Raw genomic sequence first — 20,579 nt, 5'->3', positions numbered from 1 at the left:
CTCTGCTCCAACAACTGCTACCTGGGAGAAACACGTTCCTGGGCCTGCACCTGCAACGCTACCACCAGTATGGTGCCATCACCACCAGATGTCCATGGCCCTTCAGTCTGTCTGCAATGAGACCACCTTACCAGGCTATCTCCCACTTGGACTTCTGTTACTCGAGTCCTTCTCGGTTCTGATGCTCAGATTCACTCTGTCACTCTGAAAAAGGGAGGGTGCAAGTATCCCACTCCAGCCCTGACCTGAGCATCTTTTCAGTGCAAACCTGGCAAGGCCTGCTCCTACCTATCCCAGCCCAACCCATCACCACTGACCCATCCAGTTCCAGGCTCCCCCCTCCTGTCGTGAAATAATCGATTGACAAGCACCTGAAGCGTGCTCCCTGCTGGAGTGCAGAAGTTGCTCCCAGCCCTGGGCTGGCAGGCTGCCTTAGCCGGCAGGAGCTCTACCCATGAAGAAGGGAAGCAAAGGCCTGGATTTAAGATGTGTTCCCTTCACCCAACCCCCATTCCTTTATAAAGAGCTTCCCTTTCTGCCTCCTCACTCCTTTTGCCCTAGGAGGGTTTTACCCCATAATTGGCTTGTTTACTGCCACTGAGGACTTCTGAGTAGCAAAGGTGGGAGGAAAGTTCTGCTGGAAGTAAAGGAAAGGGGTGTGTGCCCTGAGCTTTGGGGCTGATGAGTAAAACTCCGAGTGCCTCTCTAACTACATGAGAACTGGCCAAGAACCCATGTGAGAAAAAAACACAAGGCACAGCAAGGCCAGCTGAGGATTTCCAGCCAACCACAGGAGGGAAGCTGATGTTTGGCGCCTGGGAAAAGACAGAACAATAACCAAAACTTGATCTGCTTGCTTCTGCTGAATAGTCGAAAGCATTACTTGGCACTGTTCTGAGTGGGGAACCAAACAGAGACCTCTCAACTCAGCTTCTGTGGGTTAGGAGACCCAGAAACATCACTCTTGCTCAAAACTTCCAATAGCTCCAAGCAAATGCACCGCCCTGACTTCAGGCTCTTCCCCAAGGCCCCAGATGACTCAGCCTCTCCCCACTGACCACCGGGCAGCTCAACCAAGCTCCAATCCAGCTCAACAGGACCACCTGCTAGGCCCAAAGCACATCCTTTGCTCCTTGTGGGGATGCCCCTGCCTCGGGTACCAGGTGTCCCCACATCTTCAGGCTCTCCTTCAATGCTCCCTCCCGTGACGGTTTTCCCAGGGCCCCAGCCCCTTCCCCACGGCACCCCAATCAGATGTGCGGTCCCACACTCTAATCTCTGTGGCCTCTTTGAAGGCATTGGCCTTACTCCATGCTGCTTCAGTAGTTCCCTGAGGCCTTGCTCTATCCCTCCAAGTGCACAAGCCTGTCTCAGCTCTGATTCACCTGGTGCACAAAGCACAGTACCTGGCAAGGTGGCAGATGCTTACGAACTGATCCCGCTGCCCCAAATACCATCCACCTCAGAGGCACAGGAAGTGATGGGCAAAGGGACAGTCACACCAAAAACGTAAGGCCAGCTGACACAAAATAGGCAAGTAAATGACAGGCGTCCCAAAGCCAGCTAACGGGGAGAGCTCCATCCGGCCTTACCCTTCTTGAACTCCTCCAGCATGGCATCCAACTTGGTGTCGTGGAAGACAAAATGTACTGGGTGGTTATAGAAGCGGGTGATGGTCTTGAGGGGAGTGCAGTCATCGGGGTCCACGAAGGCCAAGTCTTTAACATAGAGGATATCGACAATATTGGATTGCTCGTCTTCAAACACAGGGATGCGGGTGTAGCCGCTCTCCATGATCTCCGACATGGTATTGAAGTCCAGGATGGCATCGCTGCGGATCATGAAGCAGTCTTGGAGCTGGGTCATGATATCCTCCACGGTTTTGGTCCGTAGCTCCAGGGCACCCTGGATCATGTTTAGCTCCTCTTTCACCAGATCGTTATAGGGTTCCGTTACCTTCAACATCTCCATCAGCTTCTCCCGGTTGTAAACGGTGCGAATCTCCTGGCCCAAAACAAAATCCAGGAGCTTGCTGATGGGGAAACTGAGGGGGAAGGTGAGTAGCATAAAGAATTTGGTGAGGATGATAGTGTTGGCACCCACAGCCAGGCCATGGCGGGAGCACAAGGCCTGAGGAACGATCTCCCCAAAGATGACAATGCCAATGGTGGAGGAGGCCACCGCCATGAGCCCAGACCCAATGAGGTTGTCTAGAAGGATGGTGAGGGAGGTGTTGACCAGCACGTTTCCCAGAAGCAGAGAGCAGAGTAAGTAGTTGCCCTTGCGCCGGATGGGCTCGATCTTGCGGGCATAGCGCCTCTCCTTCTCGGTGCCACAGTTCTGCACAATACGCAGCTCCATGGGGTCCAGGGCCATAAGCCCCAGGTTGAGGCCAGAAAACATGCCTGACAGCACCAGCAGCACCGTAATGAGGAGGATGTGCAGCCAGAGGGGTAGGAACCTCCCAGCCTCCTCCACCATGAAGAGCAGCGAATCCTTATCGGTCCACCTCTGCCAGGGCCCATTGACCCCGGCGCGGGTACACAATGCATACAACTTCATGTTCTCGCTCCTCCGGAGAAACTTAGTGAGCACCACCAGCATCCCGGACGTGTTCCCGCGGCTCACGTTGACCAGCTGCTGAACGACCAGGTCCTTGGTGAGCTCGGGACAGTTGGTGGAGTTCTGGATCGCCTCGAGGTTGTCCACCTCGGTGAAGGAGATCAGGTTGCTGGAGAGGGAGCCCAGCCTCTGGCCGTACAGCCTCAGGTTCACCGTGCTGCCCTCGGACACGAAGATGATGCCCTCCGGGTTCATCCCACACGATTTGTTGCAGCTCGCCAGTCTCATGCCCAGGATGGCGCCCCACTGGGGGTCGCCCTGGCCCCGGGCCCCCCGCGCCCACATCAGCACCAGCAGCAGCAGCGCGGCCAGGAGGAGGCGCCCTCGGGCCGGCCCGCCGCCCGGGCGCCCGCCCCCGCCCACCGGCGCCATGTTGCTCCGGCTCCGCCGCCGCCGCTCCCCCGCGCCCCGCCGCGCGGCCGGGCTCCCGCCGCCGCTCCTGCCGCCTCGCCGCCGCCGAGCCAACTGCCCGGGCCGCCGGCCTGACGTCAGGTCAGCGCCCCTCCCGCTCCGCCCCGTCGACCCACGCCCCTCATTTGCATGGGAGACCCCGCCCCCGGGCGCGCGCCTCCAGTGCCCGCCCTTAAGGGGGTCCCGAGCTTAAGGTGGAGCGGCGCCCGAGCGCGGGAGCCGAGGGCGGACGCTCGCCCCGCCCTTCTCCTCGCACGCCCTTTCGTGCCGGCCTTTCCGTCCGCTGGGCGTCGGTTCGGGCAACTCTTCTCTGCCTGGCTTGCTTGCCCGGCCTTGCCGCTCCTCTGCTGCAGTCCAGCCGGGCTCCTTCCCCCAAAGATTGCTGCTCGGGGCAGGGTGGCCCTTCTCTGTAGGCACCTCGGAAGCAGAACCGCGTTGTGCCTGGGGGTGAGGGAGGAGGACAAAAATGCTTTTCCTGATACAAAAAAGAAAAGGGGAACCTGAGGGCGGAGGCCTTCTTCAGGTTCACCGGCATTGCAGACTGTCCCGTGGAGATTTTTCTGGCCTGGGAGTTTTGCTGATCTGGGGTCCCAAGACCAGAAGTAGGTACCCCCCAGGCCCCCTTGGCCACGGGCTGCCTGGCTGGAGGAATCTGGGGAACTAAGGATATAGAATGTCCTCGCAGAGGGAATCGCCAGGGTCTGGCCTAGGCTCTTCTCAAGTCATTTCTGTTTAGGAAACAAATATTGAGCACCTACTATGTGCCGGGCAGACACTTGTTCCAGGCTCTGACGATATAGCAGTGAATAAGCCAAAGTCCCTGCCGCCTTTTTATAGTCCAGAGCAGAAAACAAACCATCAGCAAGCATCCTTTGAACAACCCTAAGAGGTAGTGTTATTTGTCCCTATAACAGATAAAGAAATTGAACCTAGGTACAAATTGGGTCCCTCCACATTGCTATTTTAAGAAGAGAAATGTGTGACGGAGTGACACATGGAGTGTCAGGCCCCATTTTCTGTCTATAAGAAAAGGGGGTAAGAACACCAAAAAGGCTCCACCTCTCCAAGCTTATGGGAACAAGTGGCCTAGGCACTGAACAGGACAGGACAACCCTGAATGTTCTAGGTAGCTGGTTTGTTAGCTCCTCGACCGGACCAAACCCTTAACCCCAAATTGTGGTGGTGACTGGCCAGCCAGGGCAGATGCCTGTGAAAATGAGCTGAGAGGTGTGGCGCCAGGCCTAGCCCTGAAATGACTGCTTCCTGGAAGGCCCCATGTTGGTGTCAGTTAGCAACTATGAATTGAGCCCCAAGCGCTCAGGAGGTGTGGGGAAGACCACAGCCGCCTTGCCACCGTCAGGAGGAAGGAGACAGACAGACAAGACAAACATCCTTACAATAATTGCAGGGGTGCCCTGAGGGGAGAATCAGGTACCCGGTTGACCACTGGTTCTCAGAGCAAGTTTTCTGATAGCACTGGAGACACAGAATCCATTTTACTCTCCCTGCACAAGCACTTGTGCTTTATTTTTATCATGGTGTGTTGTTTGCCAATAAAAGCAACGATCAATACAGCCAGAAAGAGCCTAAGCAGAGAGGAACAATTACGTACAGTGTCATTGGGGGAGATGCAAAGGTAGAAAGGCCTGGTTTAGCTGAGCACTGTTTGCAGGGGTGGGAGGTTCTGCCTACTAGGCCAGACTGAAGCAACCCCTTGCAGGTAGGTGCCTCACTTCCTCTTCCACAGTAGTATCTAGCAGGCCAGTTTGGTAAGGAATGGGAGCCTTAGGATGGGCGCTGGCTAAGACAGAATTAACAGAAAAGTAGAAAGCAGAACCTTTGACTGGCTGTTCCCTCCCATCCCCCACCAGGAGCAGCCTTCTGCATCACCTCCAAGCTCTCAGAGAGGTTTCTCCCCACCCCATGTCATCTCTTCCCAGCCAGCTTTAAGACTAATGCCCTCCCCCGTGGTACTTAGAGACTTTACCGTTCTATTATCGATCAATCGGCTATTCTTATTTTGCTCTTTTCAGACTGTCTGTGCTCAGAAGCTCTCTCTCTATGGACTGAGTCCAGTGACAGAAACCAACAAAGGGGAGGAAGAAGCTTTTGAGATACTTGGATAAAGTGGGAGGGGTGGTGAGGGTCTGGTAGGAAGAATTAGTCTCTGCTAAAGTTCATTTAATTCCACCCACCCACCATTGCATTCACATCCACACTTGGGGAATAGAACAGATTCAAGGGGAGTGCCTGGCTGGCTCAGTAGGTTAAGCGTCTGCATTCAGCTCAGGTCATGATCCCAGGGTCCTGGGGTCCAGCCTCACATTGGGCTCCCTGCTCAGGGGGGAACCTGCTTTTCCCTCTCCCTCTGCTCCTCCCCCCTGCTTGTGCTGTCTCTCTCTGTCAAATAAATAAAATCTTATTTTAAAAAAAAGAAAGAAAGGGGCACCTGGGTGGCTCAGTGGGTTAAAGCCTCTGCCTTCAACTCAGGTCATGATCCCAGGGTCCTGGGATGGAGACCCGCATCGGACTCTATGCTCAGTAGGAAGACTGCTTCCTCCTCTCTCTCTGCCTGCCTCTCTGCCTACTTGTGATCTCTGTCAAATAAATAAATAAAATATTAAAGAAAAAAAAAGAAATAAAGAAGGGAAGAAAGAAAGAGGGAGAACAGACTGAACGAAGTAAAAAAATGGAATCCTTTATTGCCCACCCAGAACCTTTAATCCAGCAGAGGGGACAAGAATCTTTCCACCAAAGTTAAAAGCACTGTAACTTGGAGAATGTCTGAGGAGGTATTTGAGGTCCAGACTAGTGTTCAGGTTCTTTCTCTGCTGGGTTTTTATCCCTGAGGAGGGCATTTAACCTTTCCTCATCTGCAGAGTTGAAAAACCCTTTTCCAAACGTGGAGATGGAGGTCTATGTGTGTGAAGAGCCAGGAAGCCTGAACAAGTGTGTGGCTTCCTTGAAACAGGTGATGAGAACAGTAGAAAGTGATGTGCAAATGAGAAGTCTGTCTCGTTCGGGGGTCAGACCTGTTTCTCTGCCTCTGGATGGAAGCTGTTTACTAACCTGAGTTGGCTCTATTTGCAAGGAAGGACTTTGGTGAAGGTCATTCTCAGAGGCATCTGATACCTGACTCCTGAGAAGCTAAAAACACTCCTTTCATGACTTTGGGACCTGACAGTTTCTTCCTGGGATTTATGGCAGCCTGTACACCCCATAAGGTTGAGCCCACTCCTTTCGGGTCCTGTGCAGGGAGCCAGCCTTAAAAGTCTGTTGCCCCTTCTTTTGCACCTGGCATGGTATGATGCGGAGATTCCCATGGTGCATGAAGTCCTAAATTAGTAACCTGGGATTTCCAGCGCCCTCCCCAGACTGTGATCCTCCCAGGCTGCTTTCTTAGTCTTCTTCAATCTTTGGGTGTCCAAGAGGGGGAGCTGCTGCTGGAGAGGTTGCCCTTCTCTTCTTCGTGGAGCTCGGAGCCTGTGGCCACCATGGCTCCACAAGTCTTTCAGAGGCTGCCCAGGTCCTGGGTTTCAAGAGCCTGGTTGAGAGCAATGCAGTGACCTATTCCCCAGCTGTAAGTCTGCAGTAACAATGAACATTTGCAGGTTATATCTGTGCTATTATGTTGTCTCGGGAGAGGAGGGGCCATCATCCTTCCACAGAGGGACAGCACTTTTAAGCATGGGATTAGCTGAGATGGTACCTTGGCTCAAATCCAACCCAGGTCACCCCCAACAGGTGGGGCATGAAGACCTGGTGTCATTTTCTACAAGAGACAGGGGAGACACTTCTTTAGAGAGTGTCATCAGATCAGGGGATCCAAGACCACCCAAGGATGTGCCTGTGACAGGAAGTGGAATGCCAGAGTAGGAAAGGGGAGGAAGCATTTGTATTAACTGGATAGGCTCTATCAATTGGGAAGGCTCCATGGCCAGAGAACAAATTGTTCTCCTTTGGAACAGGACCATAGGAGGCAGGATGCTCCACCGCGGGGGTTCAGGTACAGCCAGGGAGGCTCCCTGTGCGCCAGCTGGGCCAAGGATTGCCTGTATGACCTGTGACGTGGGATGCTGGGACGTTCTGGAATGCTAAATGAGATGATGCCTGGCCCATGGTGAGAGCACAATCAACATGATCAGTAACCATGATAGTGATGGACATGACGGGGCTCAGATTTTTAGAGGACACTCAGATTTCTTTAGTTCTACTGTGTCTCCATCCAGCTTGAGCCACTGTCTTCTTGTTCTTTCCCTTTCCTTGGCTGCAGAAAGACAAAATCTGTAGAGGATGGTAGGGAAGGAGAGACCAAACAAGACCACATCCTGGACCCTTTGGGCTTCTGTGCTGAGGAAAGTAAGAAGGTACAGGTAGAACTGCTGGAGGTAAGACAGGGGTTGCCACAGTGCCCGCGGGCTCTGGGGGCTCAGGCTGCAAAGGCTGGAGTTGGAGAGAGGGAAACTGGCTCGGATCTAAGAGACCTGATGACCCACGAGGCAAGGGCTGCTGGGAAATCCCCACTTTGCAGCAGGGTCCCTGTTGAGGAGGGCCAGGCAGCTCTGGCACTGTGCTGGGAGACACCCGGTGGACCCAGGACTCTGCCTGCCTGCTTCTCTTTCTGCTTCCCTCCACCTCTCTTGCACCAGAGCCCCCCGCCACGCCTTTGGCCACCCTCCCCCTTTCCCTGGACTGATTACTCCAGCAAGCTTTTCCTTCACCTCCCAAAACACAAAGACCCTTTTTTATGTTAAGAGATTAACTGTTAACCGCTGAAGAAAAAATAAGGAAGAACAAGATAACAGACAATGAGTATTTACAAAAGCTTAAGAATAAAGTTCTTGGGAATCACTGTCCCTCCTTTCTGACCCTTTTTCTTAGTTGGCATATGGAAACAGACTGTAGTAGAAATGCCCCGGGCTCTGTCCCTTACCAGCTGGTGAATGAGGGCAAAGTGCTTTACCTCTTAGGATATCGATATCTCCCATTTTTAAGATGGGGATCAAGGGGGTGCCTGGGTGGCTCAGTGGGTTAAGCCGCTGCCTTCGGCTCAGGTCATGATCTCAGGATCCTGGGATCGAGGCCCTGGGATCGAGGCCCGCATCGGGCTCTCTGCTCAGCAGGGAGTCTGCTTCCCTCTCTCTCTCTCTCTCTGCCTGCCTGCCTGTCTACTTGTGATCGCTCTCTGTCAAATAAATAAATAAAATCTTAAAAAAAAAAAAAAGATGGGGATTAAGGAATCCTGCTGTCGTACTAAAAGGACAAAATGAGCCCAAGTTTGGTGGCACTGCTCCTAAATTCCTTCCCCCAGGCCAGGACTTTCACATTACATTTCATTCATTTATTCATTACTGTATCTTTATCTTTTTTTTTTTTTTTTAAGATTTTATTTATTTGACAGAGAGAGAGAGAGATCACAAGTAGGCAGAGAGGCAGGCAGAGAGGGGGAAGGAGGTTCCCTGCGGAGCAGAGAGCCCTATAGATCCCAGGACCCTGAGATCAGGACCTGAGCTGAAGGCAGAGGCTTACCCCACTGAGCCACCCAGGCGCCCCTGTATCTTTATCTTTTAACTGGGCTTTTATTTTTTATTTTTTATTTTTTAAAGATTTTATTTATTTATTTGACAGAGATCACAGTAGGAGAGAGGAAGGGAAGAGATCACAGAGAGAGGGGAAGGGAAGCAGGCCCCCTGCTGAGCAGAGAGCCCGATGTGGGACTCGATCCCAGGACCCTGAGATCATGACCTGAGCTGAAGGCAGCGGCTTAACCCACTGAGCCACCCAGGCGCCCCTTAACTGGGCTTTTAAAATGGCCAAAACGATACATGTTCATTGCAACAAATTAAAAATATAGAATAGAAAACTCAAGTCCCCCCTCTCCCCCTATGCCACTGCCCAGAGATTGTTTTTTTATAATCTGTCACCCTCTGCCTCTTCATTTTCTCCTTGTCTCCACTCTGCCCTGGAGGCCATTTCCCACTGGGTTGAGAGTCCCTCAAGGACAAAAACTGTGTCATAGTCTTCTCTGTATCCGGCATGCTTGGCATTCCATATTTGTTTGTGGAATGAATTGGATTTCCCTTAAAAAGGGGGTAGGAATAATACTGTTTGGGGCCTGGAATGGGAAGCAGGGAGGAAACATTGAGCCAGTAGCTTTATATATAAAATTGCAACTGAGTAAACTGTCTCATGAAATTACATTTACCCCATTCTAGCCTATGTCTTAAAAAAAAAGAAAAAAAAAAAAGTCTGCTTTTCACCCAACTGAACTGATTGCTTGACTGATCTTCAATTTGAGAAAAGACTCTAAGGCACAGCTCACGGGCATCCACTGGAATTCTCTTTGGAGGAACCTTAGGAGGGCTGCGGGGAGTTAGAATGTTCTCTGGGTAAATGACCCCCACGCCCATAGTGCCTGGCATAATCCTCATGAGGCAATAAATCTCCCCAGGCAGATCAGTGAGGCAAGTTCCTGATTACTGAATCTTATTGTCTTCCAGCCCTAACCAGAAAGGGGGAGAGCCTCTGAGATTTTTATTCCCGGGTATCCAAATTTCTGCGGGTTTGTCCAAAACAATTGCCGAAACACCAAATACCTGTAGAGCCTTTAGCAACTGGTTCATGCCACTGGGCCTTTATCTCCAACATGAGGAAACTAGGTCAGATAATCAGGTTCTATTCTCATTTATGTTCTCTGATGTATTAATTTTCCTAGGCAACCAAGAGAGGAAGGTAAAGGTGAAATCAACAAGATCAGTTGTAGGGGGCATCTGTTGCTCTGAGCTGTCCAGCTTCCTGTCCCCTTTCAGGGAATAGTACCTCCCTATTCTCTGGACACCTGTCCCACCTCCATTCATATGGGTTTAGTGGAGATGGACAGTGGACCAGGCCTGGACAAAAGTACCTCAGGCCATAACAATTGACTGGGGATGGACAGGACACCAAGAAGGACCGATCAGGAGTCTGGTGTGGGCTTTTATATGGGGAGAGGGACTCTAACGAGATCACAGAGGCTCGAGCAGTCTGCTGCTAACTGCTCCTCTCCCTGTTAACTGCAGTTTTTCTTAGCTTCACCATAGCCCTGTGAGAGGGGGTACCATTACTCTTCTTTAGAGATCAGGAAAGAGAGATTTGGATGCTTAAGAAACCTGTTCAGGATCACACAAAATGGATTTTGATACTGTTCAAACCTGTCTTGATTCCAAACCTTCTTAACCCATGCATTGTGCTGCCCCTCTAAGAACTTGGGTTAGAGGAATAGAATTGTAGTTGGTTGAATGAGGAATCTCCACTCAGTGGGGCCTTAACATGACAATCTTTTTTTATTTTTTAAAGATTTTTAATTTATTTATTTGACAGAGAGAGATCACAAGTAGGCATAGAGGCAGGCAGAGAGAGAGAGAGGAGGAAGCAGGCTCCCTGCTGAGCAGAGAGCCCGATGCGGGACTCGATCCCAGGACCCCGAGATCATGACCTGAGCCGAAGGCAGCGGCTTAACCCACTGAGCCACCCAGGCGCCCTTAACATGACAATCTTATAACCAACTTCTATCAGATTTCCCTTTTCCCTTCCATCTTAAGATCCTAGATGAATCCCACAGCTTTAGTGTGACTTTTCGTATTAGAAGTCCACTCAGGGGGCACCTGGGTGTCTCAGTGGGCTGAGCCTCTGCCTTTGGCTCAGGTCATCTCAGGGTCCTGGGATCAAGCCCCACATGGGGTTCTCTGCTCAGCAAGGAGCCTGCTTCCCCGCCCCCCCCCACCTCTGCCTGCCTACTTGTGATCTCTCTCTCTCTGTGTCAAATGAATAAATAAAATCTTTACAAAAATAAAAGAAGAAGAAGAAGTCCACTCAGACCCATTAAGAACTCCCATCTCATTTCTGGTTTACATCACTTACACTCCTTTCCTATCATCCAGGCTTAGGATCCAGTTTCTGCTCTGGGGATTGGGAGGGGGGAAGGGCCTTGAACAGCCTTCAATCCTCCAATCACTGCAGACAGTTTCAGGGTGGGGATGTGTTTGTATGTGTGTGGATGTGTCTGGTGTCCAGGGAAGGGAGTCATGTGTTGGTTCTAGGAGACTTCTCTCTTCCTTTTCAAGGTCAAACTTCTCTAGTATTGGGGCCTGGTAGGGCAAGAGGGGAAGAAGGATAATTGGTCTTTACTGAATATCCTATGGTTTGAACCCCTCTTTGTCATTGTTGACACTTGACTGAGTGTGGTTTGTGTCCAGTTACTGGTTTCTGATAGTAGGAAGTTCAGCTCAGCCCTTTTTAGAACTCCTTGCCTCCAACTGTTGGGGTACACTTTGCCTGTCAGGCAGCCCCTCCTGAAAAAGTCTTCCCAATGGTTGCAGTATAGACTGCCCATGGCAGAACAGTGAGACTACTTACTGCCTGAGCAGAGGTCAATTGTGGAATAAGACACCTGTCTCTCTTCTCTCAGGGCCCTCCAAATTTTCTTAGAGCATCTGCTTCACTTGACTTTGAGAAGTATGTTAGTTACTTACTGCTGCATAACAAATTACCCTAGAACTTAGTGGCTTAAAATAATAACCTTTATTATGTCATGGTTTCTGTGGGTCAGGAATTAGGAAGCAGTTTAGCTGAGTGGTTCTGGTTCAGAGTTTCTTACAAACAGAAGTCAAGATGTTGGCTGGGGCTGAAGTCATCTGAAGGTCTGGTTGGGGCTAGAAGACCCACTTCCAAGCTCACTCACGTGGATATTTGCAGAAGGACTCAGTTCTTTGTCCCATGGACCTTTCATGGGGCTACTTACAACATGGTAGCTTGCTTTACCTGCAATAAGTGATCCAAGATGGAAACCACAATGTCTTTTATGACCTAGTCTTAGAGATGATATACCACCACGTCTTCCATATTCTGTTGGTCATATGGACCAAAACTGATGCACTGTGGGAGGGGACTATTCAGGAGCCCATGATAGAGGTCAATGCGAGCCATTTGGAGTCTGGCTATCATAGTAGCTAAGGGAAAATCCTCTCTACTGAACGCTACTCAATTGATAAACTTCCTCCAACCCTGACCCCCATCTGCTTTTCTTATATATTGGGAATTTGGTCTTACTGGGATGCTGGTAGGGGTAATACGGTCTGTTCTCTGCTTAGATGTCCGATAGACACATAAACCTGGTATCACTAAAACTAAAATATTGATCTTTCCTCCAAAACATATATCTCCCACGGTTTCACTTCTATCAGTATATGGCAACTCCATCTTTCCAGTTACTGTGGCCAGAAAATCTTTTTTTTTTTTTTAATATTTTATTTATTTATCTGACACAGAGAGAGATCACAAATAGGCGAGAGGCAGGCAGAGAGAGAGAGGGAAGCAGGCTCCTCGCTGAGCAGAGCCCGATATGGGGCTCGATCCCAGGACCCTGAGACCATGACCCGAGCAGAAAGCATAGGCTCAACCCACTGAGCCACCCAGGCGCCCCTATGGCCAGAAAATCTTGGAGTCCTCCTTTATTCCTCTGTTTCTCTTATACCTCTGTCAGATCCATCAGCAAATCCTGTTAATTGCACCTTGAAAATATATGTAAATTCCAGCTGCCTCTCCCTACTTCTACTACCACCACCCAGACCCCAGGCACCTTCCTTTATTACTTGGGTTACCACTATGCTTGGTCTCCTTCTTCTACACTTTCTTCCCTCCAGTTTTTTTTTTTTTTTAAGATTTTATTTATTTATTTGAGAGAGAATGAGAGAGAGCGCATGAGATGGGGGAGGGTCAGAGCGAAAAGCAGATTCCCTGCTGAGCAGGGAGCCCTGTTATGGGACTCATTCCCGGGACTCCAGAATCATGACCTGAGTCCAAGGCAGTCACTTAACTGACAGAGCCACTCTTGCGCCCCAGTCTAGTTGTTTAAAGAAATACCAAGTGCAATATGATTTAAAGAAAAACAATCAGGGGCACTTGGGTAGCTCATTGGGTTAAAGCCTCTGCCTTTGTGCTCAGGTCATGATCTCAGGGTCCTGGGATCGAGCCCCCCATCAGGCTTCCCCACCCCCCACCCCACCCCACCCCACATCTGCCTCTCTGCCTACTTGTGATCTCTGTTTGTCAAATAAAAAAATAAAATCTTAAAAAAAGAAAAAAAAAGAAAAACAATCATATTTTTACAATTGGGCTCCTTATGCATTAATCTTCAGTTTTTATTCATCACCATTTAGTCTAATCTCGACTTCTTGGCTTCCCCACCAGAGCCAATAACCTTCAGTCGGACTTTTGGAAGTGGCCATGATCAGGTTGGCTCAGGACTTCAGACCAGGTTAACTGCCAAAGCTACGGGATGACTTCCCTCATCCCCATGGCCTCTGATGGAACAGAAGAGCCTGACATTTCTTAGACCCTGCTGCACAGCATGGGAATTTCCAGCCTCATTCACCCTCTCCCTTGGCTTCTATCATAACTATAGCTCAGCTGTCCATATGCACTTCTTCCCTCATCCAGCATCTAGAGAGCTTGGGGCTCCTCCATCTATTCATCCTCCATAAGCAGGAGGTGAATGAGGAATATTATACCCACGAAGCCTTTTTTTAAAGTTGTTTGACCTTCCAAGATAGGGATGGCTTATCCTATTTCTAATTATAAACCCCAGTGATAGGATTTGCACATTTTACACTTCTACTCTGCACCCCAGGTCCCCTGAGCAATATTCTCAAATCAGTCAGTGGTTTCTATTCCATTTATGAACCAACTTCCAACACATGTACTTTCTCCTAAAGGGACCAAATCACTTTCCCAGAATACATTTCAGAACACAAGAAGACAAACCATAACAAAGTTTTATAAACAATGGTAATTTGGGTACTTACAGAACTCTTGAGCCTACAGTGTGCCTAAGGATTGTTTATACATTCTTTTGTTTAATGCTGTCAATAATTCAGTGTGGTAGGGTTCATTACCCTACAGATGGAGAATTTGAGGCTCAGAGAGGTTACTTAATTTGCCCCAGGTCATGAGGTAGAGGTGGATCTCAAAAGAGCCCATGTTCTCATTCCAACTCCAAATGCCAGAGTGCTCCTCCCTCCTTCCCAACTTCATCCTGCAATTCTTAGTGAACCTTATGTCTGTCCCAATTTCCCTATGAGAAGCAGGCCTCTGGAGGCTTAGAGGAGGCCCTAATTTCTTGGTCTCTTCACAGAACCACCACAGTTCTGAGAGCTGGTCCTCAGGGTACTGATTTTTATCAATTCACTGATGGATAAACACATTGGGAAGCATACATCACAAAGTAATGAAGTGATAAAGCCAAATACTAATTTCTTCATTAACATACAAATACACTCATACTAGCAATATGATAGTATACTAATACCTCAATATACTCAGAAATTAAATATTAATACACTGAGAATATTTTTAAGATTTCATTTATTTTTATTTTTTTAATTTTATTTATTTATTTGACAGAGATCACAAGTAGGCATAGAGGCAGGCAGAGAGAGGGGGAAGCAGATTCTCCGCTGAGCAGAGAGCGCGATGCAGGGCTCGATCCCAGGACCCTGAGATCATGACCTGAGTTGAAGGCAGAGGCTTTAACCCACTGAGCCACCCAGTTGCCTCTCATTTATTTTTTTGACAAGAGATCACAATTAGGCAGAGAGGCTGGGAGAGAGAGAGGGGGAAGCAGGCTCCCTGCTGAGGAGAGAGGCCAATGTGGGCCTGGATCCTAGGACCTGGAGATCATGACCTGAGTCAAAGACAGAGGCTTAACCCACTGAGCCACCCAGGAGGCCCTGCACCGAGAAATTCTAAGAGAGCTAGAATGTTAAGTGGGAAGTCATAATGAATATGTTAGGAGAGTAGGCTTGACTTGAATAACCAACACAGGATACTTAGAAATACTGTCTTGGGTGCCTGGGTGGCTCAGTCCTTAAGTGTCTGCCTTTGGTTCAGGTCATGATCCCAGAGTTCTGGGATCGATTCCCAGATCAGGCTCCCTGCTCAGGGGGAAGCCTGCTTCTCCCTCTCCTAATTCCCCTGCTTGTGTTCTCTCTCTCGCTGTGTGTCACTCTATCAAATAAATAAAATCTTACAAAAAAAAGAAAGAAAGAAATATTGTCTCTCTGGACAGAATTGATACACTCGGACATATTTTCTTTCTTTCTTTTTTTTTTAAATTTTATTTATTTATTTAAGAGAGAGAGCATAGGGGGAGAGGCAGAGACAGAAGGAGAAGCAGACTCCCCCTGAGCATGGAACCAGATGTGGGGCTCAATCCCAAGACCCTGAGATCATGACCTGAGCCAGAGGCAGATGCTTAACCAAGTAAACCACCCAGGCGCCCCAACTTGGAAGTATTTTCATCCGTTGACTGTTCTTGTTCTAGACAGCAGACTCCTCTCTTTTTAGTTATGACTTTATATTGATGGGTCACAATGAACTTTACAGATTACAGTTAATTACAGTTTTCGTTCCCTGGAGGAAATTTAGAAAACACCACAAATGCATACCCGGCACATTTCGTAACCATCTCCAAGGGAGATTTTAAAAAAGTTTTTTATTATGGCAACTCTCAAACACATAAACCTAGAGGGAATCCCTATATCCCCATAATCCAGCTTCATCATTTTATAAAGGTCTTGCTGCGTTTCTTTTTTTTTTTTTCCATTTATCCTACTTTCTCCCTAACACACATAATTTTCCTCCTTAGCATTCTCCCCTCTCTCTTTTTAAGGAATCCCTAAGGCCAACATGGGGCTCATACTCACATCACAGAAGTCAAGAGTCACAGGTTCTACCAGCTGAGCCAGCCAGAACCCCTCCTCCAGAGTATTTTAAAACAAATCTCAAAATCTTACCTCAAAATTCAGGTGCTATACCCTGTTTGAAATTTACTCTATGAACTGAATACAGATGTCCTAATGTTCAACTGTGGTAATGCCTCCCCTGCCCACCACACTGGGTCTGTGTGAGGCCAAAATAAGATGCTGGATATGAAAGCATGTGGTTCTGGAAGTTGGCTGCATATCCTATTCTCTGGGGAGAGATTTTCATAACCAAATCCCTGGGCCCTACCCCAGACTTATGAATCAAGTGTTTCCACATGGGAGCTAGGCGTCTGTGGGCCCCAAGCCCTCCAGACTATTCAACTGCGGCTCATTGGGAGGCCAGAATCTGTAAGTTGCCACTGGAAAGTAGTTGGCTAGTTAGTGTTAGAGCTCCCGTCCCCTTCTGTGCTCTAGGGTCTGCTTTGAGAACTGGGGATGCAGGGGAGTCAGGGGTGGGGAGTGTGTTGGGAAGGCATGGGGCAGGGGCTGGGGTGGGGCTGGCTTAGCTGCCAGTCCAAGGCTGGTGAGGGACTAATCCCAAGTCCTAACCCAGACCTCTGAGGAGGGACAAATGGTCTACTTGGCTTTAGCAGGGCTGATGTTAGGCTCTGCTTTGGGGTGGTTTTAAATGGAACGGCAAGTTTTAATAGAGAAGGGCGGGAGAGAGAGGAAAGGATGGGGCCAAGAGGCTGATCTGGAGCCTCTGGCATGGGGTGGGGTAGAGGCATCAGGCTTCAAGTTGCTCCTCGGTGGAGGCACCTGCTTGGCTTTCAAGATAAGAATCAAAGGAATCATTCGGAACTGCTGGAATGCACAACTCACATTGTCTATCCATCCTCCCACCCTGGGGGTGTATAGCCATAGATCATGGGAGATGATTCTCTGGAGAAAAAGAGAATATTAAGCAGCTGAAAGATGGTGGGTCAAGACCTGCCCCAACTATCAGAAGATGCTTCTTTTTTTTTTTTTTTTTTAAATTTTATTTATTTATTTGACAGGCAGAGATCACAAGTAGGCAGAGAGGCAGGCAGAGAGAGAGGAGGAAGCAGGCTCCCTGCTGAGCAGAAAGCCCGATGCAGGGCTCCATCCCAGGACCCTGGGATCATGACCTGAGCTGAAGGCAGTGGCTTTAACCCACTGAGCCACCCAGGTGCCCCTCAGAAGATGCTTCTATGTGTGTGTAGGGTGGTGTGGGAAGAGGACATGGCTCCTTTTTCTCTTACCTTGAACACCCTCAAGACCTAACTGTGTTGAACTTTATATGAACCCTGTACTTCTGGAAAGCAGCTACAATCAAGAAATCCCCTCACCATTTTGTGTCCCCTCTCACCCTATTTTGAGTTCAGAGAAATGGCTAACTTCAAAGGGCTATCCTGCTGTAGAATATTCCGAGATAAGACCCACTTTTGCCCTTTCTCAGTGACTCAGATAAAACCATCTCCATCCTTCTTCATGATGACTCCCTTATTTACCTGTCTATGTAACTAAGACCTGGCCCCCTTCCTTTTCTTTTTTCTTTTTATTTAAAAAATTTTTTTTTAAAGATTTTTATTTATTTATTTATTTGATAGAGAGAGATCACAAGTAGGCAGAGAGGCAGGCAGAGAGAGAGGGGTAAGCAGTCTCCCCGCTGAGCAGAGAGCCCGATGTGGGGCTCAATCCCAGGACCCTGGAATCATGACCTGAGCTTAAGGCAGAGGTTTAAAGCACTGAGCCACCCAGGCGCCCCTTCTTCTCTTTTTTAAATTTAAGATTTTACTTATTTATTTGAGAAAGAGAGAGAGAACATGGGGGAGGGGCAAAGAGAGAGAGAGAGAAGCAGGCTCCCTGCTAAGCAGGAAGTCCCATGTGAGGCTCAATCCCAGGACCCTGAGATCATGACTTGAGCTGAAGGCAGATGCTTAACCCACTGAGCCACCCTGGTGCCCCCCTACTTCCTTCTCTTTGATACGTTCCTCACTAATGAGTATTCCCCTATTGCAATAATCTGAACAAAATCATCTGCTTTATTGTCCTGTGTATTTTATCACACCTTCTCCTTTATTCCCCTTTTCTTCATCACAGTGAATTTTACAATGAGGTCTGCTAAGACGCTCTATCCAAAATCCAGTAACACAGGTCACACAGCAAACTGAATGTATTTAATGCCTCTGAACTGTCTACTTAAAAATGGTTAAAAAGGTGAGTTTGATTTTATGTATATCATACCACAATGAAAAAATTCCAGCTGACAGAGAAACATAATGGAAATAATTTTATTCAAAACAATTGGAACTCCTACTATGTGCTGGGTGATGGGTTAGGGAATGGGGAAGTGGGTGAGGCCTGGGATAGGAAATGAGTAAGATCTGCTTCCTGTGGTCCAGGAGCTTCCAAAATTGCCAGGGAGACAAACACATGATCTGTTAATTGAGCTACATAATTCAGGTTGACACACATTGTAATAGACATGTGTACAGCTGATTTGAGTCAGGTTGAAGGCTTTGAATGCTAGACTAAGACGTTGGATTTTACCTTATGGTCATTGGGATCCACGAATGGTTTTAAAACTAGGGTATGATGTGAATAGACTCATTGCAATTTCTTTCTTTCTTTCTTTTTTTATTTTTTTAAAGATTTTATTTATTTATTTGAGATCACAAGTAGGCAGAGAGACAGGCAGGGGATGGGGGAAGCAGGCATCCTGCCAAGCAGAGAGCTTGACTTAGTGCTCCATCCCAGGACCCTGAGACCAGGGCCCAAACCGAAGGCAGAAGCTTAACCCACTGAGCCACCCAGGCGCCCGATTCATTGCAATTTCTTGTGTCATATCACTAAACATCTACTTTATGCGGAGTGTGTAAATTGATAGGTGGTTGTGACAATTAATTAGTAAATTAATTAATTTAAACTATTTTTTTTAGATTTTAGATTTTATTTATTTGTTTGACAGAGAGAGACACAGCTTGAGAGGGAGCACAAACAGGGGGAGTGGGAGAGGGAGAGGGAGAAGCAGGCTTCCCGCTGAGCAGGGAGCCCGATGTGGGGCTTAATCCGAGGACCCTGGGATCATGACCCGAGCTGAGGGCAGACGCTTAAGGACTGAGCCACCCAGGCGCCCCAAACTGTATTTTTAAGTAACCTCTACATCCAGTGTGTAGGGCTTGAACTCAGAACCCTGAGATCAAGAGTCACATACTCCCTCCGACTGAGCCAGGTGCCCTGATGGTTGTCATTTCCTCGTTATTTATTTATTAATTTTTAAGATTTTAATTTATTTATTTGACAGCAAGAGTGGGAGCACCACCAGGGGGAGTGTGAGAGGGAGAAGCAGGCTTCACACCAAGCAGGGAGCCAGATTCCGGACCTGATCCCAGGATTCTGGGATCATGACTTGAGCCTAAGGCAGACGCTTAATGACTGAGCCACCCAGTCCCTCCTATTTATTTATTTTAAAGATTTTATTTATTTATTTATTACTTGAGAGAGAGAGGGAGAGGAAGCAAGAGAGAGCCTGAGGTGGGCAGGAAGAAACAGATTCCCCACTGAGCAGCCAACCCAAAGGGACTCCATCCCAGGACTCCAGGATCATGACCCGAGCCAAAGGCAGAGACACTCAATTGACTGAGCCAGTCAGGTGCCCCGACGGTTTTCATTTTAAAATGTGGATGACTCATAAAACAGACTTACATTCATTTTTTTCTTATTTAAATATACTTATGTTCAGAAAATAGAGAATTAAGCTTGGTTAAGTCTGTTAGGAAGACAGACACAGACCTGGCAAGTGCTCTGAAAGAAATATGCTTGGGCAACATTGAGAGCTCAGAGTGGGGCAACTGCTGTTGCTTGAGGAGGTCAGAGAAGGCTTCCAGGAGGAGGTGGCCTGGGGAAAAGGAGAGGGGAAGAGGAAAAGTTGGAGGGTATAGATGAAGAAAGGAAGCAGTGGGCAATAAAGGCAGAGAATGACAGAGCCAAGTGGCAGGGGGCTTTGTTTGCTAAGTTGAGGGGCTTGAATCTCTTCCCCACAGGTGATGGTAACCATTAAGGAACTCAGTTAACACTAATAATGGTGATGATACAGTGCTTACTACATTCCGGCGACTGTTTAAGAGCTTTACCAGTGTCAACTCATTTACCCCTGACTCTCAGGTATGGTTAGACCCTTTAGGTCACTTCGGTGGCCGTGTGGATGATGGTGATCAGAGTAACACACGTGTTGTGGTTTGGAGAAAGACAAAGCAAGGGATGGAAAGGACGTGATGACGTTGAGAGGTGATTAGGAATAACATCATCTGTACTTATTTATTGATTGGGTGATGGAACTGGTGAGGAAAAGGTGGGAAGCTGGGATGACTTAAGTCTTCTGGTTTCATACTCTTTTGTGTATATTACTGTGCCACCCAGCTAAAGGATTGATAACCCTGTTCCATTTTTCAGAACTCTCGCTGCAATCATTCAGCAGCTCTTCCTTATGGGTTATTTAGAAGTGAGTTGTTTAATTTCCAAATATTTGGGGATTTCTCAGAAATTTTTCAGTTGCCAATTTCTAGTCCAATTCCGTCATGATAGGAGATCGTCTTTTGTTTGTGCTTTCATTTCCTTTGCATTTGTGGAGGTGGGTTTTTGGTTTGTCTTACCCGGGCTATCTTGGCAAATCTTTCTTTTGCACATGAAGAGAATGTGTCTTCTGCTGTTGGCGTGTGGAGTTTCTATAAATGTCATCAGGTCAAATTCTTTGTTCTGTTCAAGTCTTTTAGAAATTTGGTA

At 48.2% G+C, this 20,579-nt stretch overlaps 1 protein-coding gene across 6 annotated transcripts in view; it reads right to left on the bottom strand.

Moving 5' to 3' along the window:
* Nucleotides 1-3,013, bottom strand: part of LOC116595512 (metal transporter CNNM4) — a 57,127-nt gene extending 54,114 nt beyond the window's left edge. For 3 of the 6 annotated variants that reach the window (XR_004287727.1, XM_032351942.1, XM_032351944.1), the window contains exon 1: nucleotides 1,593-3,009. Coding sequence is in view for 4 of the 6 variants with exons in the window: in XM_032351942.1 (XP_032207833.1) it covers nucleotides 1,593-2,994 (1,402 nt within the window). In the remaining 2 variants the exon portion in view is untranslated. Of the gene's footprint in view, nucleotides 1-1,592 lie in introns of all 6 variants that reach the window. The other 3 variants (XR_004287726.1, XM_032351940.1, XM_032351941.1) reach the window with 2 other exon arrangements.
* Nucleotides 3,014-20,579: the final 17,566 nt, after the last annotated feature.

This window comes from Mustela erminea, chromosome 7, assembly GCF_009829155.1.
Source record: "Mustela erminea isolate mMusErm1 chromosome 7, mMusErm1.Pri, whole genome shotgun sequence".
Classification (NCBI taxonomy): Eukaryota; Metazoa; Chordata; class Mammalia; order Carnivora; family Mustelidae; genus Mustela; species Mustela erminea.
This window is presented reverse-complemented; position numbering and strand designations above follow the sequence as displayed.